The sequence below is a fragment of the Salvia hispanica genome, chromosome 6, assembly GCF_023119035.1.
Source record: "Salvia hispanica cultivar TCC Black 2014 chromosome 6, UniMelb_Shisp_WGS_1.0, whole genome shotgun sequence".
NCBI lineage: Eukaryota > Viridiplantae > Streptophyta > Magnoliopsida > Lamiales > Lamiaceae > Salvia > Salvia hispanica.
Window position 1 is genome coordinate 31,202,166 of NC_062970.1, and position 25,665 is coordinate 31,227,830.

At 34.5% G+C, this 25,665-nt stretch overlaps 5 protein-coding genes across 9 annotated transcripts; 1 reads left to right on the forward strand and 4 right to left on the reverse strand.

The window, feature by feature from the left end:
- Positions 1–1,410: 1,410 nt before the first annotated feature.
- On the reverse strand, positions 1,411–3,286 carry LOC125191749 (protein SPIRAL1-like 3). Of its 2 annotated transcripts, XM_048089163.1 has the most exons (4): positions 3,185–3,286; positions 2,402–2,660; positions 1,757–1,855; positions 1,411–1,598 (listed from the first exon to the last, which is right to left on the reverse strand). In XM_048089163.1, exons 2-3 carry the CDS (start codon positions 2,627–2,629, stop codon positions 1,775–1,777), a joined length of 309 nt encoding a protein of 102 aa, XP_047945120.1. In that variant the 5' UTR covers positions 2,630–2,660; positions 3,185–3,286; the 3' UTR covers positions 1,411–1,598; positions 1,757–1,774. The 2 variants fall into 2 exon arrangements, with proteins under 2 accessions (XP_047945120.1, XP_047945119.1); XM_048089162.1 differs by lacking the exon at positions 1,411–1,598 and having other exon boundaries at positions 1,703–1,855.
- Positions 3,287–7,530: 4,244 nt separating this feature from the next.
- Positions 7,531–10,013, reverse strand: LOC125193498 (alanine--glyoxylate aminotransferase 2 homolog 3, mitochondrial-like). The gene is made up of 8 exons (XM_048091303.1): positions 9,718–10,013; positions 9,068–9,298; positions 8,680–8,994; positions 8,422–8,601; positions 8,121–8,346; positions 7,936–8,049; positions 7,779–7,865; positions 7,531–7,678 (listed from the first exon to the last, which is right to left on the reverse strand). The coding sequence occupies exons 1-8, from the start codon at positions 9,934–9,936 to the stop codon at positions 7,635–7,637; spliced, it is 1,416 nt and encodes a 471-aa protein (XP_047947260.1). The 5' UTR covers positions 9,937–10,013; the 3' UTR covers positions 7,531–7,634.
- A 4,702-nt stretch (positions 10,014–14,715) lies between these two features.
- Positions 14,716–17,646, reverse strand: LOC125193499. 4 transcript variants are annotated; one of them, XM_048091306.1, is made up of 5 exons: positions 17,394–17,646; positions 16,655–16,768; positions 15,712–16,365; positions 15,261–15,605; positions 14,716–15,123 (listed from the first exon to the last, which is right to left on the reverse strand). In XM_048091306.1, the coding sequence occupies exons 3-5, from the start codon at positions 16,330–16,332 to the stop codon at positions 14,848–14,850; spliced, it is 1,242 nt and encodes a 413-aa protein (XP_047947263.1). In that variant the 5' UTR covers positions 16,333–16,365; positions 16,655–16,768; positions 17,394–17,646; the 3' UTR covers positions 14,716–14,847. The 4 variants fall into 4 exon arrangements, with proteins under 4 accessions (XP_047947263.1, XP_047947264.1, XP_047947261.1 ...); XM_048091307.1 differs by having other exon boundaries at positions 15,712–16,371; positions 17,394–17,447; XM_048091304.1 differs by lacking the exon at positions 17,394–17,646 and having other exon boundaries at positions 15,712–16,371; positions 16,655–17,085.
- A 1,238-nt stretch (positions 17,647–18,884) lies between these two features.
- Positions 18,885–20,738, reverse strand: LOC125193500 (transcription initiation factor TFIID subunit 8-like). Its single transcript, XM_048091308.1, has 2 exons — positions 20,465–20,738; positions 18,885–20,295 (listed from the first exon to the last, which is right to left on the reverse strand). The coding sequence occupies exon 2, from the start codon at positions 20,260–20,262 to the stop codon at positions 19,102–19,104; it is 1,161 nt and encodes a 386-aa protein (XP_047947265.1). The 5' UTR covers positions 20,263–20,295; positions 20,465–20,738; the 3' UTR covers positions 18,885–19,101.
- A 3,432-nt stretch (positions 20,739–24,170) lies between these two features.
- LOC125195131 lies at positions 24,171–25,198 on the forward strand. The gene is made up of 3 exons (XM_048093326.1): positions 24,171–24,529; positions 24,608–24,690; positions 24,831–25,198. Exons 1-3 carry the CDS (start codon positions 24,171–24,173, stop codon positions 25,196–25,198), a joined length of 810 nt encoding a protein of 269 aa, XP_047949283.1.
- The last annotated feature ends 467 nt before the right edge of the window (positions 25,199–25,665 follow it).

The window sequence follows — 25,665 nt, forward strand, 5'->3', positions numbered from 1 at the left end:
TTTCACGTTGGATAGGCTTTTGCACTATTCCTAAACATTTTTACCCTTTTGGCTTGAACTGAGGGCAAAATTGTCCATTGAATATATATCCGCTAATATGTGTCATTGGATAGACGTTTACACTTTTCCTGAACATTTTACCCTTTTAGCTTAAAATGAGGGCAAAATTGTCCAATGACTATATAACCACTAATATGCATAATTGGATTACCCTTTTAGCATGAGCTCAGGTTCAGTCAATTTTCACCTTACTTTTTCTTTCTCTTTATACATTTTTATCTTATAATTTTGTGTTCCAAAAATATGAATTTAAGACCGAATTAAATTTGAAAATCATAAAGAAACAATAGTGGCAAAATTGAAATATATAATCGCGTTATTACTGTTTTTACAAATCTAAAATCGTAAATAAACGAGTGCTTATTGGATTAAAACCTAAACTATTTGGTTTGTACCAAAATGTCATGAACTTTCAATATATCAATAGAATAATCAAAAAATAATTACACTCCATATTGACAATACTTTTATAGTAGTATATACTATTTATTATCACAATTAAAATCTATACATTAAAAGAATAAAATGCATGATTTAATTAGTTGTCGACTAACCTATTTATTGGTCGTCTTTTTTAATTGTGCTGATCATTGATCAAATTTGCTTAATTAATTTGCGATTTTGAATTTTTGTAATTAATTTATTTCAAATTTATATTTTGAGAATAAATTTTGAAAAAGAGAGAAAAAGAAGAAATATAAATAAATAAATAAAAGTAAAAACTGATTAAAACCAAAATCACAAAGAAGATATTCGATGAAGTATTTAACACTATAGTTTAAGGTACCCGCTGAATGGTGCATATTAGTGGATAAATAGTTAATGAATAGTTTCGCCTCTCAACTCAAAAATAGCTAAAAGGGTAAAAATATCCAGGAACTATGCAAAAAGTCCATCCAACATGATTATACCATATGTCCAAGAACTAAGGGCATCATAACCCCATCCCAAATCCGGCCCGCAAGTTCCCTCCACGTCATCATTCCTCTAAATTTGAGTCCAAGCCTCAACTCCATTAACCCCGCAGGCCACAACTCGGGCCACAACTATTATTTTGCACTATTCACAACTACAATTTATTTTACTCGTAAAATAGAATACGTTGAACAATTAAAACCGGGAAAATTTATTATTTAGTCGAAAAAAGAAAATTACAAATCCTAGAAATCTTTTTATAAATCCTAGAAAAAAAATTATTAAGACCTAGAAAATAAAAATTACAAGTCCTAGAAAAAATATTGAAATAATTTAGAGGATAGAAATGGAGAAATTGGTGGAAGAATGTTGAAGAAAATGGGTATAAATAAGCAAAAAAATCAAAAAAAGGAAAAAAAAATTGGGGGGTTTGCGGCCCGTCCCGCGTCCTCTAAGCCTGAGCCGGGCCGGACCCCGAGAGCGGCCCAGGGACGCAACTGCGGCCCCGGGACCGGCCCAGGCCGTGACTCACCCCCATTTAACCCTTTCCCCGGGCCGGGACTCGCGGGTTGCGGCCCGGGCCATAGCGTTATGGATGCTCTAATGATGCTAGTAAAATGATCCTGGAAACGAAAAGGTTAGATTAGTTTAGAACCTAATATATAGTTCGCTATGAATATAAATATAAATATAAATATAAAACAAAGGTTGTATTGATGTTCTCTTAACATGACCTATAAGTAGTAAATATTAACAAAGAAATCAAACAAGTGAGGCCGACCGATTGAGATTCAATGGATCACTTTTTGCCATCACTAAAGAGATAACTAAGGGAGGAGCCACCGCCAGGTTCAGCGTGGACCTTTGTTGATGGTCGATCCTGCCACACATAACACATTCAAAAATCAAAACCCTAGTTTCACGGTTATAGTTGATTGATACTAGTAATACACAAATTATACCTAACTTTGATTCTAAACCTAATTTATTTTCTTGGTCAAACATTACATGATTTTTAAATTTTTATGGAATTGAATATTGGTTCAAATTTTATTGGCTCATTACTCAAAGCGATATCCTGAAAGTGATATCCTCAAAGTGAAAATGTCTCAAGTATTTCTAGCTAGAAAGATAAAGGAAAAAAAAGATAAGAGTTTCACATCAAATTTACTTATTATTTTCCGTGATCAAAATCCAAGAATATAAATACTACTATTAGAAAGTTATCATTAAAAAATTTCCAACAATAGCTTCTTATTCCGTGAAAAATGAGTGATTAGCTTTAACGAAATTCAAACCTAATGTCAAATATAAAAAATTGAAGGTTGATGTACTACTATTTTTTAATTACCAAGAACATGAGTTATCAACCAAAATTATGATATGGTAGTTATGATGAGAATCAAGGTTCACATTGTTTGTGTACCGTTATGAAGTTGCCGCAATTTTGGCCATCAGATCGATAGTAGTTGTTAGTGACGGATGTTTTATTTGTATCAATAGATGCAGCCTCTTGTGAGGCAGATTCTAATTTAGCATTAGGAGCAACTTCAGTAGTTGGATTGTTCACCGCCACCGCCACCGCCACCTCTCCGCTGCCAAAAAGATAGCCCAAAGAACTCTGGCCGCCCCCAGCACTTACGCCTCGACCCATTGTTGGAACATATATTTTGATGATGGGGACTCTGATGAAAATAAATTTACTATACTTGCTTTAAGGTTAAGAATATACTATATAGGAGAGGAGAGGTGTAGCGTGATATATGGAGCGACCAAACTACATTCTCCACACATTTCCATATCATTTAATTTGCTGAATATTACACACAAATTTTATAATAAAATGAAAGGGGAAATGAATCCATAAGAGTTATCAAATAAATAGTGGGAAATGAAAAAAATATTGAATGATAAATTTTGATTTCAAAGTAAGTCATGTTTTCAATTAGTTTACTTTGTAATTTTTCAAAGATCAGCGCATATTTGCAACTATTTTAAAAAGGAAAATATTTTTTTCTAAAATAATTATGAATAAAATGATTATGCAAAATGAAGATGCTTTTGGGCTTATCTGCGCGTTAATCAGAAAATTGACGATGAAAAATCCAGATAGTTTGGTAAGTATTTAAATTATATGGATATACATTATATCAAATTCTAATATATGAACAAACAAACAACACAACAAAACGAATGAAAGCTTAATTACTTGTCAAATTGCACCGGCGGAATGCACTTCGTCTGAGAGAGAGAGAGAGACGTTAAATGGAGCGATTAAGGTGGTTAATGGCTCAATGCTACTTTAAAAATGTTTTCCTTGTGTTCATTCTGAACTTACAAACGAATGAACTATATATAGGAAATATTGAACTATTTTTAGTATTTTATTTTGATATATGAATATTGAAAATTATAGAACCACATGATCTATTAAATAAAGTGGCCACTATATATGTATAAATTAAGAATTCCGATTTTTACTTTTCTTATAGTGGTTTGGTAACTTTGGTTGAAGCCTTGAAGGTTTCAAAAGTTTCCTGTGATCCACATTTCAAAATATCTACTTATCTACTAACATCCTTCCCCCAAATATTATCACACTTTGATTCGACACGGGTTTTAAGAAATATAACGAAAAGTGAAATGAAAAAGTTGGTGGAATGTGAGTCCTACTTTTAAAGTATTAGTTTTATAATAAAATGTGAGTATGAATGAGTTAGTGGAATATGGAATCCACTACCAAAAATAGTAAAAAGTGAAATTTGTCAAACTTTCAGGGACGGACCGAAATGGTAAACTGTGTCAAACTTTCAGGGACGAAGATAGTGGCCACTAGAGAAGCGTAATACAATATTGCTCCAAAGGATTACATTTCCCCCTTTTTTCAGTCCCTTTGTACACTGAATGTTATTCCTTTGTACGCCGAATGTTATTCATATTTGGCTAGATACGTATTTTAAGAAATATGAAAAAATTTAGAAAATAGAATGTTAGAATATAAAGTAAGTAGAAAGCGGGGTCCACTTATCAAAAATAAAAAAATAAAATAGACAATATTTTACGGACGGACTGAAATGACAAATATAGACTACATTTGGAAGACGAAGGAAGTAATAGTCTACAAAGTATAAACATATGAACTATACATAAATTTTCGTTTTCAACTTATTCTATTTCTTTTCAACAAACGATATATCGATTTGTTGTCCATCAAAATTATGTATCAATCAAAATTTTGATGGTTAGTACTCGAATATTTTGAGTTCGATGAGCAATTCAATCTATTAAAAACTCTTGATTGAAGACAAAAAAAATGCATATTAGTGACAGAATTAGTGACAGTTGAGAACTCAAGAACTAGTGACGGATGAATAACTGAAATTCGTCGGTTACTAATTAGTAGGAGTAACATATAAGTCCGGCACTAATATGAACATAACATTGCAGCATGTTAGCCACCTAATTTTCGCTTATTAGTGACGGATAATGTCGTCACTAAACCGCGATTTTTTTTTTATAGTGACATTCGGTTTGATTAATAAGATAACATTGAGATCTAAAACAATACTCCCTTCGTCCCCAAAGAATTGTTAGTGGAGAATGCGTCATACCTCATTAGAGAGAAAAGACTTTAAAAAATTAGGGTGCATATTATTGTGAGACAGACTAAAAAAGAAAAATAGTGCATATTCTTGTGGGATGGAGGGAGTATTAATAGAATTTTGTATTATTGTTTGGTTAAAAGTGGTATGAGTCAATGAATAGTTAAGGATTAGCTTGATACAGAAAGGACAAATGCGAATCCTCTTAGAATAATGTGAGTACTTCTTATGTTCCATTATAAACGATTGATTTTTTTAATTGTTCCATGATTGGTTTGCATATTTAAAAAATAACGTGTTTAATTCAAATCTTTTAGGGATATTGGCATCTAATATCATGAAAGTTTCTAAAAGTTGAGTTTTTCCCACAAACTTTGAAATTGACAAATAATATCACGAACTTTACTCCGAGTTTTTTGTTTCCCACCAATGAAAAAATTCCGGCAAATAATATCATGATACGGATTTTTATCGTAATTTCTTGACAACAACTTCGAGAGTTTTAAGATTTTCAATCTTTGAAAATAATTTTTCTTGAAGCACACTCTCCATATTTGTTCTTCAATCTATTAATATAACCGGAATTTTTTCAATGGTGGAAAATAACAAACTCAAGGTAAAGTTCGTGAGAAAAATCACTTTTTGAAAGTTCCATGATATTAGGTGCAAACAGCGACGAAGCCACACTGGGGCCTGGGGGCCACTGGGTCCCCCAGCTATTGAAATTAAGACTATATATAATGTACATTCCTACGGAATACACATGTTTGGTGGCCCATTTGGTTTGATATTCCGCCTTTCTTTCGCCAAGTCAGGTGTTACCAGCAGGAATTTTGTACCGTAGTATTTTATTTCCTCAAAACAAACTCATTTCAATTACTCTTGAATCTTCATATATACCATTTGTATAGACTTTATTTATAGTCTATTTTTTAATTTAGTACTTTAATTATAGTAGTTATTATTCTGGCTACCCTTTATTTTTTAATACTTTAACTATACTAATTAGTTATTATTCTAGTCTATTTTTTAATTTATTTTGAATGATAAATATGTAGTAATTATTTTAAAACATAAATACATTGTTAGTCTACTTTTTAAATCACAAATATTTGATTAATTTAAAACATAAATTGGTGGGAAAATATGACGAGCTCTACCGAAAGGATGCTATAAGCTTTCGAATAATGAATGTGTGAAAATGATATTATATGTTTTATTTGGTGTTATGATGTATAATCGTTAATAAGAAATGTTATTAATAGTATTTAAGATGCAAATATGGTCATTTTCACGACATTGTGCAATTTTGATGTCGGGATTGATTTTTACTAAAGTTGTTGTATATATCTTTAGTTTCTAACACTACTATTTATTTCATTACTATCTCTATACCTCACTATTCCTTCCACTCATGTTGCAGCTGTTTATGGGGATATTGATGTCGATGTAAAAAATAGCTCACAATTATAAACAGTTTTTAGGCCCCCTGGGCAAAAAATTCTGGCTTCATCATTGGGTGCCAATATCTCATTATTTTATTTTCTTTTCTAGACTCTCTTTTACTCCCCCCGTCCCACATTAGGAGTCACACTTTGACCGGGCACGGGTTTTAAGAAATGTAAAGAAAAGTTGGTTTGAAAAAGTTAGTGAAATGTGAGACCCATTTTTTTATATTGATTTTATAATAAAATGTGAGTGAATTGGGTTAGTGGAATATGGGACCTACTTACTATTTATGGTAAAAATGAAGTGTGACTTTTAATTGGGGACGGACTGAAATAGAAAAGTATGACTCTTAATAGGGGACGGAGAAGTATCTCTTTGTTAAGTAGAGATCTGAATACGTCGATAATTTCAAAGCATAGATCTGAATGAACATTTGACAATACCTGATGATTAAGAAATGATATGTCGACATAATTGGGGGATGTCCGACTGAAAATTGTACATATGGTTTAGTAAGAGAACGGCAGCATAGGATGAGCACATAATGTCCTCATCCACTAATTACTGCACAGGTCACAGCCACCCCTAACATTTTCGTATTTATATTGCTACCCCTATCATTTCTTAATCTGACCCCAATTAGGCAATTACGGAATTACCCACCCACTACTATACCGCAACTTATGCTTGGATGTTTCAAATCTGAATAACACATTCAAATACTCCCTCCGTCTCACTTAAGAACACGTTTTCCTTTTTAGTTTGTTCCCACTAAGATGACATATTTTCTTTTTTGATAACTTTCTCTCTCTAATTAATACACTCAACCACTTTTTCTCACTCCTATTAAAATATATCTTTCTTCATCTTTCTACTTTATTACTTATACCCACCTTCTCTCTCCAATTAAATACTTTAATCAATAACTCCTAAAATCTTGTGCCGGCTAATCAATGTGTCATCTTAGCCGGGACAGCAAACCAACTTTTCAAACCAACTTTTCTTTACGATAACTCCTGGGTGGGTGCCAGTAACACCACTGCACTGATTAGATAAATCATAAGGCCAATAATTGCGACAGCAAATTGTAACAAGAAAAGGGCATTTCAGTAACACCAAATAAGCTTTCGATCATATCCCTTGCATAGTTATCATCACAATATAATGCCAACTGTTCGATCCCGATCCCCATCGATGTTACAAAAAATGGCAAGAATTGTTGATGAAGCAATATCTGTGGTAATGCACGTGATGTTGAGGAAGAGCACCAGCATTTACCGTGAGCTCGAGTTCATGCTAGTAAACATCGTTTCACTGCTCAGCTCCCTCGTCCGCTTCTCCGCCAACCACTCGCAGTCGCCGAGATCGTCCATGTTCCGCCGCTACGATGGGTAGACTATGTTTTTCTTTATCAAGATTTCAGTTGTACTCCATTTATATAGAGAGAGCATGATTTATGCAATTAGTAGTAATAATTAGACTATTATTTTATTGATTATAATGATTGCATTCAAATTTGTTTGTTATTATTGACTATAAGATCACAATATATATAAGTCCACTATTTGAATATCAAAGTTACAATATTGCTATATACATCATAGTCAATCAGATCTTCGACATTGCATAGTCCATGGCGTCCACCATGAAATCTGTATTCATAACACAAATATTATTGATGATTGATGATTGATGATTGATGATTGAGAAACACAGAGAGCAAACAAATGTAAATGTAAGATGTTTAATTACCAGCATCTTCCTTGTTGAAGCAAAGTGGAGGTGTTACTCTAAAAACATTCCCATAGAATCCTCCCTTTCCCACCAAAACACCCATATCTTCATCATCACAAAACAAATAGTATCAGTTGTTAGTTCTTAGTAAATATCCAAATAGATGGATGGATACCTTTCATGAGCTCCATGACTCGGGCTATTTCGTTCTTTGCTGGAGTTTTGAGGGTTCTATCCGTCACCAGTTCGACCCCAAGCATTAGTCCTCTTCCCCTCACATCACCAATAACTACAATAAATAAAATGGGAGATCATGAGTTTGAAGGTGATCCGTTGAGGATGATGAGGAAGAGAGCTTACTCTCGTGCTTGTCTTTGAGGGCGTTGAAGCGGTCCTTGAGATAAGAGCCCACGACACGAGCATTCTCCTGCAGATTCTCCCTCTCAATCACCTTGAGCACAGCTAGCCCTGCTGCGGTGCACACGGGGTTCCCCCCAAAAGTGTTGAAGTAGCTCCTCCGAGTCAAGACCTCTGCCACTTTGGGAGTTGTCACCACTGCACCGAGAGGGATTCCGTTCCCAATCCCCTACCATCAAATTAAATACAACTTCTAATACTTTGCTAGGCCTTGATACGATTATGCAATACTCATTAAACTTACCTTAGCCATGGTGACTATGTCTGGCACAACGCCTTGTGTCTCGAACCCCCAAAAGTGGGTGCCAGTACGAGCAAAGCCCGACTGCACCTCATCTGCGATGCAGAGGCCTCCCGCCTTCCTGATGCTTTCGTACACACTAGGTAAGTAGTTGGGAGCTAGCTCAACAATCCCACCAACACCCTTAATTGAGAAAGCTAATATTTAGAGAAAGACAAGAAATAGAAAGGTGTGAGGTTGTGGTGAATAGAATACCAATACCTGTATGGCCTCAGACATGAAACCAGCAACATGGCCAGATGTACCAAATTTGATGAGATCTTCAACATCCTTGGCGTATTTCAGACCATCCGATCCAAACACGCCTCGATAGGGATCCGGATTGAGGGCATGATGCATCCCAGTCTGAACAACGTTGAACTTCCAGTTAGACTGGGCGGTGGCCCCCATAGTCCCGGCTGCATTGCCGTGATAGGCATTTCTAAGTGACACAATGTCATGGTTAGCAGTATACAATCTAGCCATCATGATAGCAAGTTCATTGGCCTCTGTCCCAGAATTGGTGAAGAACACTACCTACATATCATATAACATCATTAGCTATACATACTACCTTCTTATCAACTTTAATTAGTTGAAATAAGCAGACCTTGAGATCACCAGGCATCTTGGATGCTAAAGCCTCGGCAAAATCAGTGATGGCATGATTCAAATACAGAATGGTGGAATGTTGCAGATTGTTGGTTTGATTGACGATGGCCTTCACCACGTCGGGGTGGCAGTGGCCGCAGCACACGGTGGCTATGCCGCCGAAGCCGTCCAGATATCGCCGTCCCTTCTCATCGAACAAGTATTGTAGCTTCCCATGGACTATGTTCACCTGCTCATACCATTTTTTTCATTTTCCAAACTCAATTTTAATTTACTTATATATTAAAAAGTGTCACTTAATAATCAATTTTTTACTTTCATCGGCTGTACCTAATAATCAATTTTAAGTGTATCACTGTACCTAAGTAGGAAAATAGGGATTATTAGTTATTAGTGAGTATACTTCCAAATTTACTTTCTTGGGTTCTGCGGTTTGACATAAGATGACATTATGCTAGTATATTCGAATCGTATCATCGGAAAAATGTAAGCAATGCCAAAAGAAGTACAAATTGATTAGCTGATTTGCATAATGATTTTAAACATTTCCAATAGTATTATCGATGATCGATGGCACAAGGCAGGCTTGTGATTTTTTTATTGTATAGGAGTAGTATAAATTTGAAGTTAAGGTTTAGTAGAACTCACAGGTTTACCATAGAAGTGGAAGATGGAAGGGCTGAGGAATTCTTTCCGCTTAGCCAAAATCTCGGCGGCGGTGGGGCCCGAGTACGGCGGCGGAGTATAGTCGAAGGGGGGCATTTTTGGAAGTTCGTTTACATCGGCGGCGGCGCATGCACCGGAATACCCACGGCCACGGAAACGTCTGGATTCCCATAATGCCCTTCTCACTACCACCCCTTTCATCACTAATTTCAATCTACTCTATAGATAGAGAGAGAGTTAAGAGAGAAAGAGAGAGGTTATGGATATGTATATTAATAGGAGTCGTAAATGGAATATATATATAGGCATTAACATTTTTTTGATTCATCGACCTCGATGTCGTTACGTTAATATTTGGATACCGGATTGTTTGGATACAATATATATCATCATATAGTGTCAATCATTACGTGTAGTAGATATCTCACTATATTTTATATAATGAAAGATTTTAATACTATATTAGCTTTTGAGTTTTAGGGTATGGGATTAGGTTGTGAGATCAAGGTGATACGTTTGATCTACTTGTTAATCCAATCCACAATTCTAAGTTTGTAAACATAGATTAGAGAAAACATATATTTGAATCCTCAATTCCCTTTTATTAGCCAAGAAAAACTAATATTGTTCGATATGGAGTACTGCAATTTTTAGAAATATGATTTCTCATAAATGACTTATTTTTTTGTTTTAATAATAATAATAATAACAACAACAATATGATCCATAATTTTAAAAGTTAGACTCTTAACTTATAAGTAATTAACTAATAGACGTATAATTAGAGTAACAATTTATATGGAGTATTCTATAATTATGTAAAATAACTATAATAATAATAATAATGAAATAAAAATTATACTATATGGTAATAGGAGTATAAAGTATGATCCATATGGTAATAGGAGTATAAAGTATGATCCATAATTTCAAAAGTTAACATTAAGATTCACTTAATTAATTAATACTCTCATTGTTCCCTCATAGTTGAGTCACTTCTTTATTGCACTCGTTTCGACAAAATCATAGTACTAAATAGGTGGTGAAGGAGTATTCTTACATTATTTTATCTCTTACTTTATTTTTTCTCCACTTATTTATTACTCCCTCCGTCCCTTAAGAGCATGCACTATTAATTTTTTCGTCCATCCCCAATGAGTATGAATATTCCAATTTTTTCTCTCTAGTGAGGGGACTCATTCAGAACTACCAATACATAAAAACTTTCTCTATCTATCTCTCTCTTACTCTATCAATAATGCATTAAAACTCATGCCGAACTCAATATTTATATTCTATAGGAATAGAGGGAGTATATAATTTTTTTAAAACGATTGAAAAAAGAGTGATTTAGCTACGAGGGAATGAGATAATAACTGACAAAATAATAACAATAATAATATAATAATTGTCAGTATGATCCTGTATTGGGAATGCTCATTCATTGAACTAGGAATTTAATAGTAATAGAGTTTAGATCAGGTGAGTGTAAATATAAAGACTTCCACCCACCTAAATGCTTTAAAAAGAATCACACAAGGATAAATTAGAATTCTTTTGGTAAATTGCCTAACCAAATAAAGTAAATTACATAGTCTAGGATTGATGACTTACCCATTCAACAATTTAACTTGACATCCGACGTTCCCACAATATTAATGATAAAAATTAAATTAATATCACATAACTTAAAAACTTAATAATATCAACAATAACAATAACAATAATAGTAAATAATAAATAAAAATTATTATAATTATTACTCCTTATAATTAAAATATGATTCATAATTTGAAAATTTATATTAAAATTTACTTTATAATTTATTAATTGATAAAATAATAATTAAAATAACAATAAAAATAAAAGTATAATAACAATAATAATATTTGATATTATTATAATTAGTATTTTGAATTAAACATTATATTATGATAAGTAATAACACAATATGAAATATCGAAATATTTAAGAATTTTCAAATTATGAAATAATATACATAATAAGTAGAATATAAGTACGGAATAAGAATCTCATAAAATTGCCCCAGTTTTCTTATTTTTGGGATTCTTATTACTTTCTTAATAGATAAAAAAAATTTAAGTCTTTAAAAATTATGAATCAATTTTTTTTTCTAATGCATAATCCTGATAAACAAAGGAATTTAAGTGTTTTAAAATTACGAATCAATTATTTTTGGGAGTAGTATTTTTTTAGTTGGGCAACTCTCAATTTCTTAATTATTGAATCATGTGCGCCACGTGGTCTTACTATTTTGATGGTAACTGCAGGTGCTAAGTGAATATGAGTAGTTATTAAAAGCACTAGTTTGTGGAAAATAAATTGTATAACTAGTTTAGTCTAATAAGTAATCTGCCGCTAAATATGAAGTTGATAAATAACTAAATCCAATTGAATATGAATTTCAGAAAATGTTGATGTGAACGACACGAAGGTTAAATTAAATTATGTAGCCTTGTTCGTAATCACATCGAATTAAAAATCCTAAGACAATTTACATTCTATCTTACAAATCAGACCATCAAATTGCTACTTCAAACTTTCAGATCATGAAATTAATAGACATGCTACAATCTTACCGGCTATCTTCAATCCAGAATTCGAGATGAAAAAACATTTGACAATTAATTAATTAAATTACAAATTAAAGCTAACATCTTTCTCTCTTATAAAAATTACTAAATTCTACATTACTATTCCAATTTAAATTATTTGTTCACTACACATTTGTCAAACTAATAAAAATTTATGAAAATTCTAACGATGCCATAATTACATATGTTCGCATGAATATATATATATTGGGTTTCGCTCTTGATCTGTATCGAATTGAAAATGATATTGAGTTTTACTTTTGATCCGAAATAAGAAAAATAACATTATTTTCATCAATAATTGTATATTTATTTGTATTGAATAAAAAATGATATTAATATTTCATAGTAATATTATATCATCACTAGTAAATATTTCTCATGTATACTCATTGATAATGTATGTATGGATAGATACATATGAATCTTGTTACCAATAATATATTTATAAATTCAATAAAAATTGTGATCGAAGTTGAGAACCTTGCATGCCACTTCATGTGAATTATTGCATTTGATAATGAGGTATATATGAGAACTAATTTATATATATTCATCATAAAAAATAAGGGGGTTGAGACGTACGTACCAATGAATCTGGCTGGGTTTATGAACCAGTTTCATCACATGTTGTCACTTTGCTATAGAAAGGCAGGTAACCTTGTCTACTCACAATTGTTAATGCTTAAAGTTAACTATGTGTCATTAATTAATTACAACAAAACTACCAAAATCATAAAAAATGGACAAGCAGACAAGAAAAGTGGAAAATTTGTGGCCATTGTTCGTAGTCGTAATGACAATAATTTTGGAACTAATAATATAATCAGCTTCGATTTTTTTTATGGCCGAGATTATGATAACTATGCTGAGTGTTCAAAATTGTTTGTTCCTAGGCACAAAAAATAAAAATAAAAATAAAAATAGGTTTGTGCATTGTAGGATTCCCACTTCTGCACTTAATTGGAGGGACGTAGCTATCTATCACTTCTGCAAAATTATTACATGAACCTCTTCACTTTAAGACAAATGAAAATTTATATTTAGGCCATCGATATTAGTCCACTTTAAATTTTCAATTATACCACAATTTCTTACCGATATTCAACTCAAATTTTAAATCATACTTACAACAAATGTCAATATACCCCGTTATATACGTTATACCTTAAACTGAATCACAATTTAGTTTTTACTTCATTGAAACTTCTTTTAATTATTCTTTCAAATGCAATATAAGAAACTACTCTCCACCCATCACAGAATAGAAATCTTACTTTTCATTGGCATATACTTTTATAAAGGGTTAATTATCTATAAAATTATGAAATTTGGTTAAATTATTATTTTTATAGCCCATTATAAATTTGAATAATAAATTATAAAGTTTTCAAAAAACTCTCATTTGTCCCAATGATAACTTTTTTGGTTGCAAATTTAGTGCTAAATTGGTAAATACTGGTGATGCGAGTACGTATTAATGCAACGATGTGTACGGTTACACGATATTGTTTTGAGCTTAAGAAAACTGAAAATAATAGCACAAATTTTGTCAATTGAGACAATTGAGAATTTTTAAAACTTCTACTCCCTCCGTCCCGCTTTAGCAGTCCCATTGACTTTTCTGCCCTATTTTTGTAAAAATTATAAAAAATAGTTAAAGATGAGAAATGGTAAATTAAGAAAAAGAATAATATAGAGAAGAGTCTTATCTACATTATTGTCTCTATTATTTTACCATTTCTCCACTTTAACTATTTTTTATCATTTTTACAAAAAGATGACAGAAAAGTCAATGGGACTGCTAAAGCGGGACGGAGGGAGTATCATTTTTCATTTAATTTTGAAAAATATAGGATAAACCAGAATTTAACAATTTGTGATTTTATAATCTTTTAAGCTATTGGTCACATATTCCCGTGGATAATTCTTGATTAAGGTTGAATGAACAAGGTAAATAAAATACTAAAAATAAAAATAACATAACACGAAATGCACCACAGACATAACACGGGAACATTTTAATTGTCACCATATTATCAAGAATTAACAACACAAAATTTCCTCAAAAGAAACATTATTGATATAAATCTAATTAATTGAGTAATATCATATTCAAGTTGAATTAAAAAAACATCCCACACAAAACGCCAACCCACATGAGATTCCACCAATCAGTGTAGAAGTTCCGTTTGGAATTTAATCACCAAAACAAGAACAACAATAATTGTACACTAAAATTTATTTGGTTATATTCCCAATTTACCAACAAATTAAGGCATCACTAAACCAAAACATAAGGTGGAATAAAACATTACCAAGACAGAAGGCAGTTCAAAATTAGGCCACATGATGTTGTATTATGAAGATCAAAACCAAAGCTTCCAAACTGAACTTTCACCAGAACCATAAATTATCATATACATATAAATAATCATGTTGAAAGAAGTTATTTAACAGTTAAGAACTAAGGCAGCATAATTACCAAGGGAAAAACTCAATATTTTCGGAAAGTGAGGTTGAGGCGACCTGGTTGAAGTCCTGTCCTTTCCAGCAAGGCAGGAGGAGCTGTGTCGGGAATAATCGCTTTCACCCCGTGAAAGATATGCCTTGATTCACCACCAAAGATCAGCACGTCTCCTGATTCTAGTGAGACGCTTTTAGCCTTGTTAACATCTCTCTGCTCGCCATATAGAAATTCAGCTGAATCGCCAATGGAGATTGATACAACGGGTAGCCTTTTATCAAGACTCTCCCATGTTTCATCTCGATCCTGTAAGAATCAAAAAAGCTAAACTAATATAGATTTGTTGGCGAAAAGTCTTTAACTGATCCAAATAAACAAGGACACATTGATTCCAAATGGAGAGAAAAGACGCATATTTTTGGAGTTCATAAGTATTAACCAACCTGATGAAGACCAAGCCGCCCGCTGCTAGTGTAGAAGTTGACAATGCACACATCAGGAGACATTTTAGGAAGTACATTGTCAACATTGTCAGCCTTCAGGTTTCTTTTTATTAGACTGTGGGAATGGTCAAGTGCTCTGCACACTAAAGAAATAAACTCATTAGGAAGAAGAGGAGGTGCAGCATTGTCGTGGCAGCGCCTCTCTCCATAGCTTGCTGTTTGAGGATTCCAGTCTAGACCCAAACACATCATATACAAACGCAGTTTTGCACCATCATTATAACCAGGTCGATAAAACCCCCCAGGACCACAACCTAATTCTCGACACTTGTTTACAATGTTCACCTGCAAGAGAGGGAGGGGACAGCTAAATACCAGACACTGTGAATGCAACACATGTTTATAATGAAAATACAGAATTGAGCAAAAAACACGAGCATTAGAGGACTACCTGCTCCAAGAAGGGAATATAGTGCTTGAGTAAAACCATTCCAGGCCCCAATACCAACGCACTCTCTTCACCTAAGTCTTCTGAATCATTTCCCTCGGTAATACCTTTGTTTTCTTCATTCTCCTCGGCTGGCTGTCTCATCACAGACAATTCTCCTTCAGTTCTCTTATTCACACAACTTCCAGATTCCGAGGTTTGATGAGGGCATATATCAAAGGGCTCGTCTATTGGAGTACTGGAAGAGGGCTTTGGTCGTCTCTTAGCCTCTCGCTGTTCATGATGAGTTTGGCGAACCTTCGGACTTTTAGAAGGATGAACTTGCTTCTTCCCAAAGCTGGTGGGCAAGCCTGCTTCATAAAGGTGACTAGTTGAAGTAGAAGCTTCATGGTGTGGTGTGATGTCGTGAACCTCCTCCAAATTCTGCTTGGAACAAGTGATCAAGTTGGCTACTTCACGTTGCAATGGCCCTATGTTGAGATTCACCAACTCCTCTCCAGAACAAGTGCTAAAGTTAGATGCTTCACGTTGCAATGGAATGACATTTTGAGCCATCTCCGGTTTCTGCTTAGATTCATTGGCAGAGAGTGGAGGAAAATCATCCTCATATGTTGATGAATTCATAGGATGCTGCTGCCCTTGTTCTTTCTCTGAAATCTGCAACTTTTGTCAGGACAGCACTTGAGATAAAAAAGGAAAAGTTGTGTAACATCTCAATCTATTAATCTATCAAAGGAGTAATGGTCCCCAAAATCACAAATTCGAAGGTTAGTTTTGTGCGTTACTTGAGTTCATACTTGTTTTATCAACCTAATTCAGTACATAAGAATCGTGCAATTCGTAGACTCACTAATCATTCTCTGTCGCAGGTTAAAATAAAGTACTGTAGCTGAATCCACTTCATTATTCTCTGACAAAACGTAGGCACAGAAGAACAAAACCTCACCTTAGTGACGGAACCAGCTACAATTCTTGCGCTTCTGTTAATGATCCTTCCAAGACGAAGAGCACTCAATTTGTTGAAATGAGTCCAAATTGCTTGATTGCAGATCCGGCTCAACTGGAATTTAATCATAAAGCGCTAAGGAAGATGACGATGAATTGGAAAGAAAGATAAAAACTCATATCCAATTAATTGGATAACAAATTCAAAACAAAAGAATCTTTAAAAATGTACTCCTACTATTCAGATTTAAATCAAATATTAGTACTACTTTTTTTTATTAGTATCGGAATCGAGACCAAAATAATTTTCGACACAAATTAGCCACAAATGGCTAGGAGCCTAGGAAAGAATAAATTTTGCAGATCTATCTACACATGATTAGCTTTGTGAATATATCTCCTATAAAAAAGAGTAAATAAAGTTAATAGACGGTGGACTCGAATTTGATCCCCAAACCCTCCAACCAATATCAGGCAACAATCCAAACATCTCAAGCCTAATTACATAACAACAGCAAGATATCAGGTGAGAAAACAATCCCAGAATGACAAAAAAAAAACTGAAAATATTGTCAATGGTTTCAAGAACTGACGACCCAAGTTTAAAGAGTGGCAACAATCTGACTTCACGGTATTCTTGTGGTTGTTACAAAATTGGTGGTGCAGTTTGCACAACACTAAACCGCCAAAGCAATGTGAAAGTCTCGTCACCACATTTGGAACTTGTTCAGATTTATAACCTTGAGGTTAGAAGTTGGAACAAACAAAATCAACCAAGGGACTCCAACACTTGTAGGTTAACATGGACTCCAAAACAAGCTGCTGCAAATGACAATCAATATGGACACTGAGCGTCATCCAAATGGACAGCCATCTCCTTTCCTTGGGGATAAGCAAATGAACTAATAACTTCAGGAAGGCGAATGAGACGATTATGCAGGGTTGCAGATTGCAACATTGATGACTGCAGTAAAAACTCTTGCTTGAAATGGTTCTTCATGGTCAACTGCCGTAAGCCACTGAACAAGAATGAAAAGTGGCAGACACAGAAAGCAACTCTATTCATATCATGGATGGCAGAGGGGTTAAGAAGAATGAAATCCACGAGCAACTGCAAATTAAGGGAACGAGAGACTGGGGCGGTATAACAGAACAGCCACTACACGGTTATTTGCACAACTTAACAAGTAAAATTCAACAAATTTATGATTTCCTGCTGTAATAGGACAGTACCAAGACAATAACTTTAAAATTCATTTCTAAGACAAATTAAACCTAATTCAAAATTTCACCCAATTGAGCACGTCTACCATATTTTTTCATAGTAGCAGGACACAACAGAAAAGTTCCATGCAAAATATCTACACTCCGAACCACCTTATTCTAGCCATCAACTGGAAATACTCTTCTTTTCCATTATGTAAAATAACATACACAACATCATGTAAAAGGCAAAACAGGATAAATTCAAATTCAAGTAATAAATGCAATATTTCATCTTCTCCTTATACTAGTGCTGAGTACAGTGGTATCACCATTGCTGTGTTACCATATAAGGATTTTTTGTAGCAATAAGTACAGTGCTCATAAAGATATCATGTAGTTCAATTGCCAAGAATGAAGTACATGCATGAAAGAACTTTAACAGCACAAAGAGCTAGGCATTTAAATGTAGTTCATTATCAAAAATGCACTTTAAATGTAGTTCATTTAAATGTAGTTCATCATAAACCCTTCTAGACTTAAGTTTGCTTCCAAGTTGAGTTGAGCAGTTAACAACCTCTTTGGTCAAAGAAGCATGATAGTATCACGAATGCAGTATTCAAGGAAAGCCAGCACTAGTGTACAGACACGCGTATCATGTACAGATCTACATGTAATTTCTGTTTGATGGTTAACACTAGCGTACACACTGACATATCCTTTTCTCTATTCAGTTGTGTCTTAGCAATGTGCTTCAGCATACAAATACTACATCACTGAGGATTGGTAAATGTTTTTTGTATCATAGTAGTAATATATATCGACTAGATTCACTCAGTAACTACAGAATGAGAATGCTTGAATAACAGTAACACATTAAACTAATGTCTCCCATAGACGATGCAAATAGTCCGATCATCAGAAAAATTGTGTTGCTGTACAAGCTAGATCGTGCTATCTCTACTCTTGTACTTTCACAGACACAGTGCATTTTATAGCTGAATCATCCCAAAGAACAACAAATCCAGTAAACATAAGGTCAACATTATGGATTAATGATTGGGCCAAATGATATAAAGTAATACAAAAAACAACTGACAACTAACCCTCAACAACTCAGTGAAACTTAAAACTCTAAAATGCTTGTGTAGAGAAAACCTAGCTCCTCGACTATGACTACCATGAAGCAAGCATTGGATGCTAGCTCCAAAAAGAATTATACAGTCTCTAATCAAACATTCTAAGTTACACATTAGACATTTCTGGTGGATTCTCCGTATTTTCCCAAAGGATCATCTCAGCCCTATCTTTCTTCTCATATGCTCCATCATGATCATCATCAAACCAAGGAGAAGTTCTCCCCGTGCTGTTGTTTCGAGGGTTTGTTACCATGCTTAACGATTTCTTCACATTCCCAAACTTGAATTGTACATTGGGCCTCCCATTTACAGGAATCATTCTCCTGTCCTCGGGTTCACAAGGACCATTCCTTGCAGCTTCATTGGTTTGCAAAGATGGCTCCATAACTGAGACTTGGTTTTCCATAATTTTGTGACTTTGATGATAACCATACTCCATAGATTCATCAATAATTCTAGCTGGCAGAGTGGGCAAAGATACCTCCTTTTCCCCGAATTGAAGAGGAGTAGCAAGAAATGGATTGTTTTCTGCTGCTCGTTGTGCCTTTGCAGCATCCCCTTGTTCAACAACTACTCCTGCTTCAGTTCCATTACACATAAATTTCTGCTGCAAATTCAGTAAAGACCTCTCAGCCCTCCTGTTCTGCTGTTCAACCTGCTGAATCTTAACCGCCTCTGTTTCTGAGTCTTTCTCATTTCCAGAACTTAACTCTGCATAAGTAGCAGGATCTGGAAACATGGGCAACCAGGAAGGTATATGTTCGTCACGGGGGATTTCCTCTGACTGAGAAACTCTAAGGTCCAATACCTTTTCTTTCACAACGGGAAAAGCAGGGATCGGATATACAAATGGGATTTCATCTGCTAGACTAACATATCGAATAATATCCTTAACAACGCTTGATCTTGTAAGGCAATGCCTAACATCAGAAGCACCGGAAAAGCCCTGAACTGAGCCCAAATGCTCCAACCCTTGAATCACATCGAAGACATTACACTGCGTCCTATTAGCTAAATTTGCATAAGAAGACGCAGTTTTCCCTATTTCCCGAACATACCTCATCGCCACATCGGCAAGATTATCCAATGCAGACTGCTGAAAGCTCTGAAAACCTAAACTTTCACAAACCTGCGCCACCACATTCTTGGCAATGGCCTGCGCAAATTCGTCTTCCCCCAACTTCTTTTTCTTCCTCATTGCCTGCGGATTCTCTTTCTCACTCAAGAACTTATCTTTCCCCTCTCCATTGCTCATATTAGGCAACATTCATAATATCACACCATAATCAAATTGGATAACCTTGATAGAACAAAATCTTGACCGATTTAGACCAAGAAACCACATTTCCGATCACAATTCATCGAACCAACATTATAGTAAAACCCTGATTCTCGCACTCAGTTGCACAATAAACGATCGATCCTATGAGCTAAAGAAAACGAAAATTCACAGCGAAATCAATCCGTACCTGGAATTTCTAGGGTGTAAGCCAGGCCCAATGTAAAGAAACAGAATAAAATCCAATTGAGCTCCGGCAGAAGAGAAATTAGGATGGATTTATTCAACTGACAAAAAATTGTGAATGTTTGATCCCTATAACAACTAATCAAAATCCCTGAACCCACTAGTTCCAGAGAAAAATCGAAGTGGGGGGAACTGATTTGAGGCTGCTTCTTTATAGACGGTAAAGCACTGTGAGTCGTCGGACTATGGAGGTGAGTCGGCGTAGGAGTTTGGAGAGCCAATTCAGTCCGCAAATTCGGTAAAGTCGCTGTTCATATATGACGCTTTTACTTTAGAAATTTGCATTATTCGTCACTGCAGGAGATGGGCGTGGGCCTGTTGGAAATAATTTTGTACTGTATTACTAACTATTAAAAGTTTTTTTTATAAATTACTTAAATCTATACATATGAAAGGCGAATTTTGATTTTTTTTTTTAAATATTTATAAGTTTTGTCCTTTAACTTAGAATATTTATAAGTTATAAGATTAATTTGAATATTTATGTTTTGAGCTCTAATATAGTCATTTTTTAACATAAAGTTTAGATTATTAATTCAATTTTTAATTTTTGTAAATATGCATGGTAAGAAATTCTAGCCATTACTGTTATAATATATTAATACACATTATGGTGTTCCAAAGCATCAATAGGATATTATGGCGTTCTAAAGCATCAATAGAATAATCGTATTAGTTTCATTTTCTTAATCCATTATTAATTAATTAATTATCTTTAATGACATTATTATATAGTTAGATTGGCCAGTCATTCTTAAAAAACGCTTGCCATGTTGATATCTAACCATACCATTTAATTAGGATTAATTCGATAGATTATTATCGGAAGTTACTTTGTTGACTTACAATTTACAAATTAGTTATTGCTATAAGATTTTTCCTATCCAAATATTTAAATTAGTGATCGGATGAAACATAATGGTTCCTTATTAATTTGTAACGGCCCGATTCTTTTTCAATACTTTATATCTATAAATACGTATCATTTGCAATATTCTATTTCACTTCTTTATTGTCTTTCCTCACTCCATCACAAATTTTCGCAAAAATAAAAGTTTGTTCACATCATGGAATTTACATTTCTTAATGATCTATAACCTAATAAAACTTCGTCAATGATTTGAGTGCAGTGTGTGCGTGTTTATGAATTCATTAAACGTGGACAAACCACTGTAATCTCCCTGGATTGTGGTGTTCCACAATCGGAGTACTATATATTTTAGTTATTTATCTAAAACTAAAATCATTCATTGTTAATTTTTCCATGCAGGGAACAAGGATTTAAGACACGGTTCCAAGGAATTTACAGAATCCTTGTAACTTTTTGTCTGTAAATATGTATTACTACTTGCTAGCTTATAGTTCATTTCTTATTGCATCACGAATTCTCGCAAAAAGAAGAATTTTTCATAGTATGGTTATTACTCTTTACCCATAGTAGTACATTTATATGAGATTTGTTTCAGTGATCTTAGTTCATTTAAGTTTTTTTTTTTAATTTTTTTTTTATGTTAGTTTGTTTTAATTTTTGTTAATTTTGTTTTAATTTTTCTGTCCAGTCTATAATAGTTATTTTTTTCACAAATATAGAAATCACCTAAGTTTCTGACTATCTGTCTATAATATTTTGAAACTATATCTTTACACATTCGTCGCCAACTTCGTCACTCCATAGTTTTTATGCAAAGAAAACACCTAAAGCAACAAAATGACGAAAGGAAGCAAAGAAGATGAAGATCATAAACTATCACATTTGTTTTCGCGCATATGCATAAATCATTAATTTGGAGATTAATGAGGAAAATAAGGCGGAGGAAGAGTCAAGCGTAATATTAAAGTTTTTTATTTATTTTTTCTTTATTTTGCTATTCGTATTATTGTATAATTAAGAGTATTCGCATATAAGTTTTTTCATGTCTTATGAACTACCCCTCCATCTTAAAAATAGAAACTATTTCAATTTTGGGTCATCCCTTAAAAATAGAAACTATTTCCATTTTGGGTCATCCCTTAAAATAGAAACTTTCTAATATTTATATTTGTGTGTTTTTTTATTTGTTTTGTACATTATTTTATCTTTTATGATGATATTATTGTTCTCATTATACTTTTTGGTTGTATGTTAAATAGTTTGTACTATCAAATTAGTATTGATAGTATTTTAGATTTAAAGTATGTATGTTTTAATGATGATGTTTTTATTTATTGTAGAAACCTATAAGTGTCGTAATTAACAAATATTTTCATAGAGTATTAGTTTAGTTTAAATTTATTTAATTTTATATCTATAACTATTTAACATATTGTTACTATATAGTACTATATATTTTTTATTTTTTAATCTTATGTAATGATGTTATTTTTTATTAAGTTTATTCACAATGTCTAATTAATGAAATAAAAATATTATGTGTCGCGCATAGTGTGTGGGCTAACACTAGTAATTATAAAAGACGAGCAAAATACTGAGAAGATAAGACTTCGAATAATCGAACTGAATAAATTCGGAAATATGAACATGATTGTTCTTTCTAAATTTATGCATATGGTTTGAATTTGTTTCTAATAAAAATTGAATTATTAACATCGGTTCGAACTGCCATTAGTACAAGTCAAAAAGTACGGATCAAAAAAGAACGAATTTTGGATTGCATACAATATATCCCTCGGTCCAAAAAAATAGAGCAATTGGTGTATAGTATGAGTTTTAAAGTAGAATTGAAGTAAGAGAGAAGACAAAAAAGTACAGTAAGTGAGAAGTAGTGTTAGTGGAATGATGTGTAGGGTTATTATTTGTTGAAAACTTTCCATAAATGAATGTGTTCTATTTTTTATGGACAGCCAAAAATTATAAATGTGCTCTATTTTTTTTTGGAAGAGGGAGTAATACTTTTTAAAAAAATATATAAAAGAAATAATAATAGTACCACATTTATTCAATTTCAATGCACATTAAGGCCTCAACATTACTAAAGTATGAATAATTTATATACTTCCTCCGTCCCCCATAATTTGTTACCATTTGATCCGGCACGGGTTTTAAGAAATATAATAGAAAGTGGGTTGAAAAAGTTAATGGCATGCGGGTCCTACTTTTATATATTAGTTTTATAATAAAATGTGAGTAGAAATGAGTTAGTGGAATATGGGGTCCACTACCAAAAATGGTAAAAGTGAAATGTGATAAATTTTTAGGGACGGACGAAAAAGGAAATATGTGACAAATTTTTAGGTACGGATGGAGTAATACATAACAAGATACTAAGGGCATCCATAATGGGGTGGACTATCATCCGCCACCGCAGCAATGCGGACAATGGGTTATCCATCGTCCGCGGACGATACGCGTCGACGTCGCATCGTCCGCCCCACTGTGGGCGACGCGGATGATACCGCGGACGATGCGACGCATTTTTTATTTTTTATTTGAATTTTTATTCTATTTAAACACCAAATTCTCATTACCAATTTATTCTCCCATCTCCCAATTTATTCTTTTCCCTTTCTCCCATCTCTCAAAACTTTCCAACTTTCTCACTAAAAAAATGAACCCCGACGATGACTGAAGTACATCGGAAGGCATTACTCGGGCCTTGACTCGAGCCTTATTCGATTGCGTTCATGAGGGTGCGGCGGAATGCTTGGCGGAAATGGAGCGCGAGCGTGAAGTGGTGGAGCAGGCGGCGGCGGCGGAACAGATCCCTCGGCCGATTCGACGTCGGACGTTTGTCTGTCGCGAGCACGACGTAGCTCACCAACGTCTATTCACAGACTATTTTGCCGAGCAACCACGGTGGGGCCCGACGGTTTTTCACCGCCGTTTTAGAATGCGGCGAGATCTTTTTGTCAGCATTGTCCAGACGTTGGAGGCACGTGATGAATACTTCCAGTATCGGGAAGAAGGCATCTGCAGACCCGGACTTACGCCGTTGCAGAAGTGCACGGTTGTGCTCCGGCAGTTGGCCTACGACACCACGGCGGATATGTTCGACGAGTACCTTCACGTTGGGTAGACAATTGGCCGCGATTGCCTGAAGAATTTTTGTAGGGGAATTGTGGAGGCTTATAGCAACACATATTTGTGAAGGCCGACTGCTGAGGATTGCCAGGCACTGATGAAGATGCACGAGACGGCGCACGACTTTCCTGGAATGCTAGGGAGCATCGATTGTATGCACTGGGAGTGGAAGAATTGTCCGACGGCGTGAAGAGGTCAATTTACAGTGGATACAAGGGCAGCCAACCGACGATGATCCTCGAAGTCGTCGATGGCCATCAACTCTGGATCTGACATGCTTACTTCGGTGTAGCAGAGTCAAACAACGACATCAACGTCCTCAACTCATCCAACCTCTTCGCCGATCAATGCAGGGGTCGTGGCCCGGCCATCGAGTTCACTGCCAACGGACGTCAATATCGTATGGGGTACTACTTGGCCGATGGCATATACCCAAGGTGGCCTGTTTTTTTGAAGTCAATCAGTTGCCCAATGGGTGACAGGAGAGTGTTATTTGCGGCAAAGCAGGAGGCTGCGCGGAAGGATGTGGAGCGGGCTTTTGGTGTGCTCCAATCGCGGTGGGCAATAGTGAAAGGTCCGACGCGTTTCTGGTTCAAGGAAGTCATCGCCGATGTCATGTATGCGTGCATCATCTTGCATAACAAGATAGTCGAACATTAAGGTGGAAGTGTCACTGATTGGGGCGATGATGAAGGTGGATCTAGCTCCAGCACGACGACCGCCTCACGTTCGAGGATTACCGATGGGCTTCAATGAGGTTCTATCTAGACAGACCTCAATGCGCAGCCAACAAGACCATGCTCAGCTCATGAACGACATGATTGAAGAAGTTTGGAAGCGTAACGGCTATTGAGAATTTGTAGTTATTTTATTTCGTACTGTAATGTTCTCATTTTCAATGAAATGAAGTTGTTTTTTTTTTCCAATTTTTGTAGTGTTTTAAATATTCAAATAAATAAAATGCTTAGGGCAGACTTTAGGGCATACCACTGTAGGTGGAAAGGATAGGAGGATAAAATACTGACGTGGCGATACATAGGATAGACTATAGGGTGCCCCACTAGCATTTAATTTATAGGTGTCTAATAAGCAGGAAAAAGAAAATTTTAATATTAACTTATATTGAT